Genomic DNA, 15,538 nt, shown 5'->3' on the forward strand with positions numbered 1-15,538 from the left:
GCAAAATGTCCAAAGTTGTATTTAGACATCATATTGAAAATGCTCCTCCACGTTTTTCCCTGTACCCTGAGAGCTTACAATCTAAGGAGCCCTTTTACTAAGCTGTGCTACAAAGTGGCCTATGCTATGACTAGTGCATGGGTTTCCCACGTGCTGAGGCCACTTTTAGCATGACTGTAAAATGGACACATTTCCTAATTCCCCCATTAATGGCCATGAGCTAATTTCCCAATTAGCACGTGGCCATTAGGACGAAAGCCCTTACTGACATCTATTTTCTAGGCAGTAAGGGCTCCCTCACTAACCACGTGCTAATTGGCATGGTGATGTAGCTGTGCTAAAAGATTAGTACTGAGCATACCTACTCTCTGCCCCCAAACACACCCCCATTGTTAAAATATAAAAAGTATTTTTATATTTTTTAGCATGTGGGAAGTGTGCGCCAATGCGAAAACTATTGCGGGATGCCTGAGCGCACTGTAGTGCTTTTTAGCCTATGGTAAGCATGTGTTAGTGCTTACTGAAGTTTAGTAAAAGGGTTCCTAAGTTTGTACCTGAGAAAATGGAGGGTTCAGTGTCTTGCCCAAGGTCAAAAGGAGCAGCAGGATTTGAACTGGGCTTCTCCGAGCGTCAGCTCAGTGCTCTAACCACCACTACTACTACTTAACATTTCTAGGTCATTCCTCCACCCCACTTTTACATGGATCCAGTTACACGAGTTTATACTATAGCACTAGTGTACTGCTGCCACTCAACAAGGCCAGAAACATGAGAAACTACAGTTTCAATCTTTACAGCTTACATAGAAACACAGAAAATAAAATCATGCAGCCAATTGAACTGCTCATCCACACCAACTGCTCAGCTCCACTATCCTGTCCTCTCCCTCAGAGGCCCCATGCTCATTCCATGCTTTCTTGAATCAGTTACAGCCCTTGTCTTCACTAGGCTTTCCATAGACATTTTTCCTTAGATTTCTCCTGAGCCTACCCTCTTTTGTATTTGTACCTTGAAGTAATGCTATCCAATTTGCGATTTGAATCAATTCGCAGATTTGTTTTTGGTGAATCAATTTGTTTTTTTGTTTTTTTTAATTAGCTTGATTCACCGTGCATACCTTTTAAAACTGTTGTTCTTCGTCAGCAGTGAACACAAACAGGCAGCAACACTGCTCACGCCGGATGCACAGCTTTCCCAGTGACACGACTTCCTGTTTCCGCAGAGGCGGGAATACATTAGAGGGAAGGCTATGGGGCCCGTGGCAGCAGTGCACTCATTGGTTGCTCCTGCTTGCTGCCAGAGAAGATCAAAGTACAAAACTGTATTCATGCTTAGCAGTATGATGTATGCCAAGCTTTCTGATAAAGACTGGGACTCCAGAACCCCTTCTGTATAATTCTGTGCACAGAGCTTTCCAAAATGTGACCATTAGTGTGAATTCTTGTTGAACTGGAGACTTTTTCAGTAACACTGCTCCAGCTGAATAGGAATTATGGGTGGAAAGTCAGCACAAATTAGGTGGGCCAACGGATTTCTCAATGCCATCTTTTACTGTGTAATGAAATGGAGGCCTGTTAGAATTTAGTTTCTACCTCTCATTTAGGTCCATATTTTCATTTTACAGAGCTGCATCTGGTCCCAGTACCACGATTTTCTGTCATTTGTGGCAGGATAGCTTCCTGTGATGACACCAGGTACAGAATATCTTTACAGAGCTTCCAAGTTACCCAGTTCCAGTTGGGAGATTTTAGGCCAGCCATGGATTTCTGCCAATCTCATCATGAAGCACTGTGGGACTTGCAGCAATGATTTCAATGGTAGAATCAGGGACTACAAATCCCACATTGCTTTGGGATATATGCTTAAAACCAGGACTGGCCAAAAGGTGTCTTGCCTCGAACTGGGTTAACTTTGTATTTCTGGTAGGACTTGCCTGGTTTTCCATCAGGGCATATCCAATGCTGGCTTACGTTTGAGCACCACAGCTCTTAACAAATAACTCATAATGCAAGTTTTACAAGAAGTTTATTTTAAAGCCATAAGGTGCAATTGTGGGAAAAGGTTGCCAGAGAGCAGGGAGTCCCTTACTCAGGTGAAATGTGTTAATAACACTATTGATGTCACATAAATAACACACACCTGACCTACTCATTTCCATACTAGCCTTAAAGAACTGAATTGAATCAAATAAAAAAAAAAAAAAATCAATTCATATGAGCAAATTGAATCGAAAACTTTTCAGATAGCACTACCTCGAAGGTATTTCAATGTCTCTATCATATCTCCACTATCCACCTGTCCTCCAGAATATACAGGTTTAGATCTTAAAAGTCTGTCCCCAAAAGCTTTAGCAGCCACCTTCTGGACCAACTCCAACATACATACGATACCTTGGGGAGCCTTATTTCCTTCATGACATAATCTTGACCACTTCTCTCATGGTGGACTAGAAGAGCTCTCCCAAACGTGCCTTCTCCAATCACCCTCAGGACTGTGTACCCCTCCATGTTTCCCTTCCCTGCAGCAGCAACTTCACATGCTCCTAAACATTCCAATCTGTAAAGGAAAAAACAATCACCCAAACTGTATCTCCTAATTCATTTTACAACTGTATTTAAAACGAGCATAACTGCCCTTTGTATGACCTTCTTCCCATACTGAACAAAAAAAAATCATATCACCTAAGGTTAAGCAAATGTCATGAACAACAGCCAAACCACCACCATTTTCCAGAAGGGCAGAAGAAAAATGCAGCTGGATGAAAGCTCTCCAGACCAGGTGAGTACTGCTGGTGATGGTCCTTCAGGTGCTCTCTGGTCTAGTGTCTCCTTGAGTCCCCAAGGCTGTGAGTTTCCAAAGTTAAAATGAAGATTCAGTTAACTTCTTTAACTTTACTACTATTTTAATGCTAAAGTTAAAATGGAAGTAAACTTTACTTCTGGTTTAACACATTACTTAAAGTTTACCACCTGGTTGCTTTGCTTTACTTCTGCCGTAGTGCAAATATTTAGTTTGCTGATTTTTGCATATAATTAGCTTATTATTCAAAAAGTAAAAACAAATTTGAATTAAAAATCTAATGGTCACTTTTAATGCGATCATATTACATGAGGCTTTAAAGTAGTTTTTCAGCCCTGTAAATACCACAATGAGACCCTACTGTCACCTAGAAGCCAAAGTCAATCTCGTCTTAAGGCAGTTAATAAATCCCAATAAATAAAAATAACTATTACACTGCCTTTTTTCCTTGTTCAAAATTTAAACAAGGTGTAAACTAGAAGCATTGCTAGTAAGTGAATTTTGCTAAATGGATGGGCATATCTAAGCACATGATTGCATAAGAAGCAATTTGACGAAGGGGAGTGTCTGAATATGTGGGGTAGGTGTGGGTTACAAGGAGTGGGGTATGTGTGTGGTGCATGAGGGCAGGCGATGGTGCGCTCTTCCACACTTGAATTGCCCACTCTGGCTTACCCTTCTTCCCAGTGTCTAACACCCTTCCCCATCTGCCTTCACACCACCCCCATCTTGCATTTATTCCACTGTCCTCTCACCCTCTAGTTGTTCCTCTCTAGTTTGAAATCTCTTACCCAGAATTTTGAATTATTTTCTTTTTTTTTAAATATATTTATTGAGAATTTCCAATTTATAAAAATACAACAAATACAAATACAAAAATGAATAACAAGCAAGCAAACAAATGAGCAATGAGAAAAAAGAAGGAGATAAGTTAGGTACAAATATCACATGATTGAATATTAAAAGAACTTTGGTGACTAATCATTATTGGAAAGGAAGGTGTCCAAAGTCTTCCACTTACGATAACATCGGGCATTAGAATGAGAATTGTATTCTAGTATGTGTTCATACTTTCTATATGAGAATCCAGTTCCATTACATGTAAATAGATAAGTGAGTATTATCCTTCCAGTGATTAACTACACATTTTTGAGCTGCTGAAATTAAAAAGTCAAATAAGGCTTTGTTGTCCTCAGATAATGGATGTTCCAAGACTATAAAATTCAAAATAACATGTTTCAAAGAAACCTGTTCTTTAAATTTTAATATTTCAGGAATTTTCAGACCCAAACATTTGACCAAATATTACAGAGATTATTGTATTCAAATATTAGCAAACCTATGAGCTGCTGCATCCACCTTGTCGTTCTTTATTATTGGTAGCATTTTTATTTAATCTCACTTATATTTTCAAACACGCCAGCTTGTGCAGCATATGGATGTACACAGGGGAAGTATAATAAATAACTTTACATAAGTAAATAAGTAATGCCACACTGGGAAAAGACCAAGGGTCCATCGAGCCCAGCATCCTGTCCACGACAGCGGCCAATCCAGGCCAAGGGCACCTGGCAAGCTTCCCAAACGTTCAAACATTCTATACATGTTATTCCCGGAATTGTGGATTTTTCCCAAGTCCATTTAGTAGTGGTTTATGGACTTGTCCTTTAGGAAACCGTCTAACCCCTTTTTAAACTCTGCCAAGCTAACCGACTTCACCACGTTCTCCAGCAATGAATTCCAGAGTTTAATTATGTGTTGGGTGAAGAAAATTTTTCTCCAATTTGTTTTAAATTTACTACACTGTAGTTTCATCGCATGCCCCCCAGTCCTAGTATTTTTGGAAAGCGTGAACAGACGCTTCACATCCACCTGTTCCACTCCACACATTATTTTATATACCTCTATCATGTCTCCCCTCAGCCGTCTCTTCTCCAAGCTGAAAAGCCCTAGCCTCCTTAGTCTTTCTTCATAGGGAAGTTGTCCCATCCCTGCTATCATTTTAGTCGCCCTTCGCTGCACCTGCACATAGGTAGAGTAGTAATTTGTTATAAATCTTAATCAGTGGTCAGTTGGAGGGGCTGGTTACGGGGATACCATAGCACGTGTTATATTCGTGCAGAGAGTTTTTTCTCCTGGTAATGGGCCACTAAAACAGACATCATGTTATAAGAATCAGGTGCGCAACATTCAGAGTTTCTATCTATTTATGACATTCATATCCCACATTTAACATGTATTAGGTTGAAACCAGGGAGCATTTGAAAGCTTTTTTTTTCCTGTGCCTAGATCAAAAGGGAAAGATGGTTTGTGGGAACTTGCTCCTTCTGTTTTGAAGAATGCAGTGGAATATTATAAAAATACACTTAATATTGTTTATTCTATTATTTACTACTGGTCAATATACAGCAGAAGGTAACCAAGTCAACTTCATACTTTGTAATATAATTTTTAATAGCATTTTCTCAGTTATTACCCCAATACAAATAAAATTATAATGTTAATTATACAACCGTGTCTGTCTCTTATGGTAGTTTGGATAACCTGGTCCTGGAGTTACCAAGGCAGTCAGGTTTGTCAGGATATTAACAATGAATATGCATGAGAGAGATTTGCTTACAGTGGAGGCAGTGCTTATGAAATGCTTTGAGTCCTACTGATCTGTACATCTGTTGTGTTATTTTGGCAGGTGGAAACAGGTGGACTTATAGGGAAGAAGGGGAGTACGGGAGGGGAAGGGTTCTTGGGGTATATTCTCTGTAAAAGTTTTTATTGTGCCATGTTGGATGGTTTACTGTTTTTTCTTGTTCTGTATGAAGCTTATCAACCAACGTGTTTTGCTTTTAATGATGATTAAAACATTTAAAAAAATAAGTTTTGGATGTTACTGAATTCTATTATTCTGTCTCACTGTATGTCTAGTTCTGGCACAGTATAAGCCATTACAAGAACAAAATATAAGAAAACCAATGGTCTGCATTAGGGGCTTATTGCCCATTTAGTTATGTTTCACAAATGAGAGATTTGTTTGACAGAAAATATTTTTAATATTTTGACTTAGAAACCACTTGTCCCTGAAACATGCTCAAACAACAGAATAATCCATTTGTGTATCTATAGAAAACAGATGAAGATGTGATGCCATGTGCCCCAATGAAAGGAGAGTTTAATTCTACTTCCTTTTAATTTCAATATATTCCATCGTCAACACCATGCTTCCCAAGGCAGATTACAACAACATTTAAGAAGAACCCATCAAGAAACAGGATATTCTCACTGAAATTTGGACATCTGTATTGTATACAGTGTATTTATTTAGTTTTTAGTCTATCAGCTATAATTTTTTAAGCTGTTTTAGTGATATTCAATTGTTATTTCACGATATTTATATCTACACATGGGAAGCTTTCGAATAAATTGAAAAGCTGTCCAATAAGTTAAAAAAAAATTTACTCCACCTTTTAAGTCACTGCCTATCCAACTGAAACAGCTTTAGACTTCTTACAGATGGACCAACAATTTAAAAAAAAAAAGCGACAAAGTGGATGCAGCAGCTCATACGTGCTTGCTTTTTGAGTGAACGAGGATGACGGCTGCGCTGGGAAGGGAAACAGATTGTCCTAATTGGCTTCCTTGCTTACAGTGGACTAGATAGGCTCACTTCCACTTCAGTTTATTAAACCTCCTTGGGGTGAGAGGGGATGACGACTGCGCGGAGAGGGGAAGGGAGACTAATCTAATTGACTTCAGCTTTTTGATGTCATGCCGATCAATCTAACCTCCTTCGTTGCTAAGGTCACGTGCCTAGAGGAGGGGATTGGGGAAGAATCCAAGATGGGTTCGTGCGAGCTTTGTTCCTGAACACCGGTCTGTTATTCCTGATGAACAAACCTATGATTAAGTTTTTCCTGCAGCTCCGATGTATGCCTTTACAGTGCTCTCTCATCGTTCACCAGGCAAGGCTCATATGAGAAACCGGGGTAGCAGGGAAAGATGTGCCCTCCGGCCTCCCTTCTCGCAGATTTGAATGTCACACTCTGCCCTCGTCAAACCAGATTAGGCTGGCGCTGTTATTCGGTAGTCACCCACCACAGTTTAGGACGAGAACAAAGGAAGCTGCGATCAGTCATCAGCTAAATATCTGTGCAGCATTTCACTGCTCACAATTCCGTCTCATGTTGCTGCATTTATCCAAAGCAAACACTAGGAGCTGGCTGGCACTTGGCCATTCATTCTTCCTACTCACCGAACGAGACCTTAGCATCTCCCCGATTCCGCGGACTCGCTCCCTGCTTAACACACACTGCCAAAGGTTAGCACTAGCAGCAGGGCCAGCCTCGCTCGTCTGCCCTCCCTCTTCTTTCTCCCAGGTCCTAAAGCCTCTGAACCCTGAAGCACACAGGCCTAACGTTTTACAGCGGCAGGAATATATTTAGGATTAGGAGCTCAGCTCCTCCCGTTATCATTTTACTACAGCCGTAATATACAAATTAAAAAGTCTAACCCAATGAATCATATATATTCCAAATGTATCCGTCACAGAACTCTTGGGATTTTGCTTACCTGTGGGGGGGAATATACTTTTTTTTCTACTGATGAAAAAGCGTTCAGTATCTACACCGTGATCTTTCTACCACTGTCGTATATATCCCAGAAAATACCAAAGCTATTTTTCCATTCCTTCCCTTCTACTATTTGTCATTTCTGTAGCCCTACTAGATGTATGCAGCGCTGTACACTTGAACATGGAGACAGTCCCTGATCTCTAACCTCCCATGCCATGCATGATGCTCCTGCTCCAGCCCCTTAAACTGGTGCTAACTTGGAAACCTGCACGCTCAGAGTGATTGATATAAAGCATGTTGCCCCATCAGGGCTGGTGAAAGGGTTTCTAGCGCCCCCCTGCAACTTATAAATCGGTGCCCTTTTCCCTCATTAATATTCCATATCAGCAAGCAAATCAATCCATAGACTGGTGGGTTGTGTCCATCTACCAGCAGGTGAAGACAGAGAGCAATCTTTTTGCCTCTCTATATGTGGTCATGTGCTACCAGGAAATCCTCAGTATTCTATCTAAAAGGTGTATGGTCACAGCAGCTCTGGCTTGGTCTCCACCCCTATTTACTTAGGCTTTATTGAGTACCTGGGGTTGAAGGCTCTTCCTGAGCAAGTGCAAACCTGGTGGTGCCAGGTCCCTCCTTTTCTCCCCCCCTCCCGCTGGCTCCCTAAAAAAAAAAAAAAAAGCATAATCTTGAAGCAGAAAAGATTTTAGTTGCAGCTGCTCACTGGGACACAATTCGTTGCAGCTCGGAGCAAGAAGCAGGTAATTAATTTTACCTTTTCCTAGCAGGTAAGGGGGTTCCCAGAACATTTACCTCGTGGATCATGGCGTCGGATGGTAAGGGCACGAAAAAGCGCTCCCCGGACTGCGGTTAGTGGGGAAGCGCGGGGCAAGGAGGCAGAGAAGCCCTATTTGGACACCCTTCTGGACTTTGCTGATTCAGCTGGTTTTTCCTCCACTGGGGCATCGGCGGCCTTTCCCGCCTTAGGCACCCATCCCCCGATGTCCGCCCTTCCGATGTCGGCCGCCCATGCAGCTCGGACGGCCCCTGGTATGGCCACCTTTGAGTTGGGCAGCGGTAAGAAGATGGCGAAGTTTAAGCGCCATGCTTCCCGCGCGGCTCCTTCGCAGAGTGACGCGCCGGACGCCGTTTTGGATGAGCAGCGTTCCTCTCCCCCGCTCTATGGAGTGGAGGTTGAGAGTTCCTCTAGGGCTGTGGCCCAGGTTGCAGAGGTGCACAAACGGGGGGTTCTCTCCCGCATTTATTTTGTTGCTGCATCAGGCCTTTCAACTGCAAAACGCTGCTCCTGCTCCCCTGTCAGATGGGGGAAGAGGCTTCCCTGATCAAGCGCCCTCAGGTGGACCTTCAGGTCTTGGGGGACTCTGTCTCCTGTGATGTAGATGAGGGCAGCGTTTCTGAGTTCTCCAAAAGGGTCCCTTGGGGATTCTTTGGAAGAGGCTGATCCTCGCCCTGATGGGGGAGATGACCCCTCTGCAGCGCAGCTTTTTCGCTCAGAGGAATTGCCTAACCTGTTAGTTCAGGCTATGAGCATCTTGAGTATTTCCTCTCTGGCGGAAGGCCCTCCTTTCACCTCAGCGGGTTCCGCTATTATGTTGGGAACCAAGCTTCCCTTCCAGGACCTTCCACATCCATGAAGCCATGAAAACTCTAATTTCAGCTCAATGGGCTTCTCCAGAGGTGAGCCTCAAGGTAGCCAGGGCCATGACTCGTCTGTACCCTCTGGCAGAGGGTGAACAGGAGACCTTGCGCTGGCCGGCAGTGGACTCTCTAATCACTGCTGTGACAAAAAAGACAGCTTTGCTGGTGGAAGGTGGCTCTGGCCTTAAGGATTCACATGACAGGAAACTGGAAGCGGCCTTAAAGTTAGCCTTTGAAGCGGCCGCCCTGAGTTTGCAGGCCTCGGTTTGCGATTCCTATGTGGCCAGGGCATGCCTGACGGTGGTGCAGCGGGCCTCCCCCTCGGATCCTTCCTTGAGGGCGGACTGGCCGGTCCTGGAGTCGGGCTTGGCTTACTTGGCAGACTTGCTGTATGATGTTTTGAGAGCCTCGGCTAAAGGTATGTCTCAGTCTCTGCCTGTCAATGGCTATGGCTTAAGCATTGGTCAGCTGACCATGCCTCCAAATCCCGCTTAGCCAAGTTGCCTTTTAAGGGCAAGCTGCCCTTCGGGGATGAGCTGGACAAGATCGTGACAGATCTCGGCAGTTCTAAAGGCAAGAGGTTGCCGGAGGTCAAGGCAAGGGCCAGCAGTGCTCGCCCAGGTTCCTCTAAGGGCCGTTTTCAAAAAGCCCGTCAGTATCGCCCGGGCAAGTCGGGCTCCTCCTCCTCCTTCAAGCAGAGGTTCTCCCCGAAGCAGCTTTCCTTTCGCAGAGACTGCCGCTCAGGAGGTTCTTCCTCCGGTACTCCCCCAGGGTCTCGTACCCAATGACGGGGCCCTGGTCCATGGCCCACAGCAGATAGGAGGAAGGCTGTCCTCTTTTCTGGGTGAGTGGACCAGGGTAACTTTAGACACTTGGGTTCTAGAAGTCATCAGAGACAGCTACAAGTTGGAGTTCTGCCAGCCCCTGAGAGACGGGTTCATGAACTCTCCCTGCAAGTCTCCCCTCAAAGTGGCAGCAGTTCAGCAGACTCTGGACAACTTGCTCCGCCTTGGGGCGGTGGTCCCAGTGCCCGTAGAGCAGCGTGGCACAGGACCTCCCCCTTTGGTCTTACAGCCTGGCTCTTGAGCGGAAGCGGGTGAAGAAGGGCTTCTCGGCCAAGGTCATTGCCACTATGCTGAGAGCATGGAAGCGCTCTACTTCTACTACGTACACCAGGGTATGGCGTACCTTTGTATCATGGTGCGAGGCAGGATCCCTGTCGCCCTTCACGGCGCCAATTGCTTCAGTGTTGGCGTTCCTGCAAGAAGGTCTGGAGAAAGGCCTGTCACTCAGCTCTCTTAAGGTCTAGGTAGCGGCTCTAGCTTGCTTCAGGAGTCGCCTGAAGGGTGCTTCCCTGGCTTCTCAGCCAGATGTGGTGCGCTTTCTCAAGGGGGTTAATCACCTACGCCCTCCTCTGCACTCGATAGTGCCTTCATGGAATCTCAATCTGGTGCTGCGGGCCTTGCAGAAGCCTCCCTTTGAGCCATTATCGCGGCTGTCTCTGAAGGACCTGACATTGCAAGTGATCTTTTTGGTGGCAATCGCTTCAGCCAGGAGGGTTTCCGAGCTCCAGGCGCTCGTGTAGAAAGCCGTTCCTGCGGTTCATGGAGGCAGGAGTGTCTATTCGCCCAGTGCCTTCCTTCCTGCCCAAGATTGTTTCTCGCTTCCATGTGAATCAGCAGCTTTGTCTACCCTCCTTCCATAGGGAGGATTATCCAGAGGAGTATCGTGCTCTCAGATGCCTGGATGTTAAGACGAGTTATCATCAGATACTTGGAAGTGACCGATTTCCGGAAGTCGGACCACCTGTTCGTGGGCCCCCGTAGGGGTCTGCAGGCATCTAAGCCTACCGTGGCACGTTGGGTCAAGGAAACGATTGCGGCGGCTTATGTGGCCGCAGGGAAGGTGCCGCCTATCCAGCTGAAGGCTCATTCTACTAGAGCACAGGCGGCTTCGATGGCAGAGTCCAGGTCCGTTTCCTTGGAGGAGATTTGCAGATCAGCAACTTGGGTGTCGGCTCATACCTTCTCACGGCATTATCGCTTGGACGTGGCAGCATGGGCCGAGGCCCAGTTTGGGGCTTCAGTGTTGCGTTCTGGGATTTCCATATCCCGCCCTGGGTGAGTACTGCTTGGGTACATCCCACCAGTCTATGGATTGATCTGCTTGATGATATAGAAGGTAAAATTATGTATCATACCTGATAATTTTCTTTCCATTAATCATAGCAGATCAATCCATAGTCCTTCCCAGATATCTGTACTGTTTGTTCTAGTTCAGTTATATTTCAGGTTCAAGTTTAGACTTCAGTTCCTGTTCAGGACTTCGAGTTCAAGTTCTTCCACTTGGATTTCCCTGGAGTTGGGACGACTTTGTGTTACAGTAAGCTGCTGCTTCTTTCCCCCCGTTTCGACGGTGGTTGGATTCATAACTAAATTATGCCAGTACTCCCTTCCGCTTCGTGAAGTAGTAGAGTAGATTTGTTTCCCTCTCGCTTTGGCAGTGATGGGTTAAGCCAGCTCCTCCCGCGGTTGCGGTAGAAGGACATGCCAGTTCCCCCTGCGTCGGCAGGTGTGGCATAACTAGGACTAGATGGGCCTCCTATAACACCACTGCGCCCAAGGTAGTGGAGACCAAAGAAGGGAGGGTAGGTAGAGGGAGGATGTACTTTCACAACACACAATTAATAAATTCAGAAAAACAATACTTCCACTATTGCTGTCTGAGCACGGCTTGGTCCAAGGGTCTCTTCTGCTTTTCTTTTCAGGGGTTCCTGTCCTTTTGATATTTCTACTCTATGTCCAGCATGTATATTTTCTGTATGTCCCTATCTGTCTTGTCCAACATGTCTCCTCATCCTCTCCTGATGATCAGTATCTCTTTGTGTCCCATCCATCATAACCCTAACCCTTCCCCTTGTGTCCAGTATTGCCCCTCTGCATTCTTGTCTTTACTAGTAAAAAAAAGGCCCGTTTCTGGAACGAATGAAACGGGCACTAGCAAGGTTTTCCTGGGAGTGTGTATGTTTGAAAGAGAGAGCCAGAGTGAATGTGCGGGTGTGTGACAGAGTGAGACTGTCTGTGTGACAGTGTGTGTGTGAGAATGAGTGTGTGTGGCAGGGCCCCCTCCCCTGTTACTAATGCCCATCACCCCGTTCCCTCCCCTCCTTTTCCTTCTCCTTCCCACACTTTGGGTTCCTTAAGGCTTTCAAAAGTCTATGTACCCCCGTGGCCCTAACGCCCAGTATCCGGATACCCCACCGCTTTCCTCCTCACCCACGATGTAACACTTTCACGTCCTTCATTTTTTTTTTAGTGTCCTATCTACCCTGTGTCCAAATGCCCGGCATTCAGATTGTGTTCCTCTCGTAAATTTTCATTTCTTTCATTCATTCAGAACTTGCGCCCCCCCACCCCCACCAACACTTTGGGTTCCTTCAGTCTTTTAAAACTCTGCTATGTACCCTGTGTGCTAATGGCCAGCATTGAGATTGTTTTCCTGTCCCAAATTTGCATGTCTTTCAGTCGTTCACAACTTCCCCCCCCCCCCCCCCCCCCCCTTCTCCAGTTTAACACTTTCGTTTCCTTCAGTCTTTTAAAACTCTCCCATCTACCCTGTGTCCTAATGGCCAGCATTCAGATTGTTTTCCTTTCCCAAATGTTCATGTCTTTCAGAACTCCCCCCCTCCCCCCATTTAACACTTTCAGTTCCTTCAGTCTTTTAAAACTCTCCTATCAACCCTGTGTCCTAATGGCCAGCACTCAGATTGTTTTGCTTTGCCAAATTGTCTGTCACTGATGTTACTGAGGTCAGTGCGTGCCTGCCCAGCAGACCACTTCCGGCAGGCACGGGCCCAGGCACATCCTGTTGGAGGTGAGAATTATTATATAGGATGTTCCCTCCAGAGCCAGTAAGGACCTCTTCTGTGTCCCTGTTAATGTTATAGTCCTCTTAACACCTAAAAATAGGTCAAGTGGATTACAATTCAACATCAAACCAGTCTACAAAACTGGGAGCTTCACAATATAATCATCAAATTAATGTAAAGAAAAACATAGCAACAACTAATTAGAAAGCACATATTTTCTAAATAGATGTGTCTTTAACAGCTTGCAAAGTTAAATAATGTGACTGAGATTTCACTAAGATTGACAAAGAATTCCAAGTTTGAGAAGCTTGATAAAAGAATAAAGCTATACAATATTTCTTAGAATGTAAACCCCTATAAGAGGGGAATGATAAATTTAGATTATTTTGAGTACCATATTTCCCATGCCCAGTTTCTGTCTTTACTTCACCCTGCACCCCAACCCTCTGTAGCCTGACATTTATTTATTTATGCATGCATGCATATGTACTCCACATTTCCCAATCAGGTAGTCAGTTCAGTGTGGAGGAAAAGAGAAATGGGTTATATGATACAGACATTCAAATATTTGAAAAGTATTAAGCCACAAATGAACCTTTTCCGGAGACGGGAAGGCAGTAGAACTAGAGGACATGAATTGAGGTTGAAAGGGGGCAGACTCAAGAAAAATGTCGAAGTATTTTTTGACAGAGAGGTTTTAGTTTTGATTAGTATTTATAATTGTCAGTGTACTGAAGGGTCACAGTACATCTTGTGAGTAATGTTCTATTGTATTTTGGCTGTGTATGCAATTAAGAAAAATACATAAAAATGGATTGAAGAGAGCTGTCACTTACTGGAATGCAGAAATACCTGCATTGGCACAGAAGACTTAAAAAGTTTTTGTGAGTAAATAAGAAAGTAGAGCTTATTTTTGTAGAAGCAAGCCTGCAGCCTGAAAACAAATGTTAATGCTTATGTGAAAAAAGGAAATGACTATCATCAAAAAGGTCTTCAAATTTGTTAAAATGTTAGAAAGGGAAACTACAGTATATTTTGAATTTCGTGCTGCAGAAACAAGATATTTGCTTATATCATAAAACATAACGCTTACTGTCTCACACATGCAGGTCCTTCAGTAATGAGAGTTGTGGCTTGCCTTTCATTGCAAATGGAGTATGTATACAGGAGGTTAATGGATTGCTAGTATCTCCAACCAATTAATTAAGAATATTTTATTGAAAATTCTGAAATTAAAAAACAAAAAAAAAACACCACAATACAGATTTCTTGGCACAAGAAAATTAACATTCCAGGAATTGTTTTTATTTTGACCTTACATTCATCCCAAGCAGTGTGAAGCATTTATAGTCCCCAATTTTATCCAATGAAATTGGTGTTTCCAACTACCATAATGCCCTAAGATATGTCTATCAGCAACCTAGGCTTGTATCTCATTCCTGGAACTGGGTAATTTGACAGCCCTATGGCACCAAGCATTTGCTTGTGCTTAGAAACAGACCATGAAGTAAGTCAGGGATAGTAGATGGCATGGATGGGCAGACTAGATAGAAAATTGAAGGCAGATAAAGACGATATGGCCTATGTTTTTATGTAAGCAGGCACTGGGAGCCTCCAGTCCTTGAGGGCCACACACTGGTTAGGCATTCAGGATACCCTGATAAAACACGATGAGAACTCCATACACTGAAGGCAGTTTAGGTACAAATGCATAACGCTTGAGGGCGTACAAGCAATGTTTAAAATTTACTTAGAAATAGAACTACAAGGTTCACATATTTTTCCTAAAAAAAAAAAAAAAAAAAAAAGGATTACACACTTCTGAAATTTCTACTTGGATTTTTAGTCAGGTGTTTGAGGACCAAATATTAAGTAGAGGAGATAGTGGGGGGGGGGGGGGGGGGGGGGGCTGTACTGTACCAGGATTTGTTTTATTCTTATTTTACACACATGAGCAATGTATGTGTTGGACTGATTGTGATCCACCTAAATGCTTAAATGGTTGAAGTGTTAAATCATAAGTCAAAAGAAGAAAATTACAGAACACTTTTGAACTATAAAGAATTTGATATCAAACTTTTGAAGAAAAAATATTGGCTTGCAGAATTTAATGGACAACAAAATTGACTTTGCTTAATTTAGTAAGGGTGCCAAGATGAAAACAGGCAATAGGATAGTTCCTTTGTTGTGAAAAGACTCATGGGAATTGTCTCTCACCAAGTCTGCCTCTTAACTGGGAAGACACCACTGTTTGGATGAGGCAGAACATCTCAAAGTGTTTCAATTAGCAGATTGGGTTAACCCATCAAGTTTACAATTGATAAGTACAGGGAATACAGAAGCATATGTAACGTAACCCGGGTCTCACTCCCAGCACAGCGTTCTGGGGCACAGACTAGCTCCATCTCAGTGTCGGGCACCCCTAGACCTGGGTCACAAACAAATTCTTCACTTTGAGCTTGGGCCAGGGCTGGATTTAAGATCCAGTAGGTTGTAGGGTTGCAAGACTCACTGGGTTTTTTCCCCCTCTATCCAGTCCAGTAGTAAATAGACCACTCATACACAAAGAATACTGCCCACACCAAGGATTGCATTTTATATCAAACAAGTTTACTAAATTCTGAAGTTGGCAGTTACATTTAATCTTCAA

General features: G+C 43.8%; 1 protein-coding gene across 1 annotated transcript in view; it reads right to left on the minus strand.

Annotated features, from left to right (window-relative positions):
- LOC115459240 (serine/threonine-protein kinase Nek3-like) overlaps positions 1-6,973 on the minus strand; it is a gene marked incomplete at its 3' end in the record, with an annotated part of 44,884 nt that extends 37,911 nt beyond the window's left edge. Inside the window, exons 1-3 of the mRNA XM_030189098.1 lie at positions 6,691-6,973; positions 2,682-2,843; positions 2,391-2,556 (exon numbers count right to left, since the gene is read on the minus strand). Of these exons, the coding sequence (XP_030044958.1) occupies positions 2,391-2,507 (117 nt within the window). The remainder of the gene's footprint in view (positions 1-2,390; positions 2,557-2,681; positions 2,844-6,690) is intronic.
- Between the last annotated feature and the right edge of the window lie 8,565 nt (positions 6,974-15,538).

Source organism: Microcaecilia unicolor, unplaced genomic scaffold (genome assembly GCF_901765095.1).
Source record: "Microcaecilia unicolor unplaced genomic scaffold, aMicUni1.1, whole genome shotgun sequence".
NCBI lineage: Eukaryota > Metazoa > Chordata > Amphibia > Gymnophiona > Siphonopidae > Microcaecilia > Microcaecilia unicolor.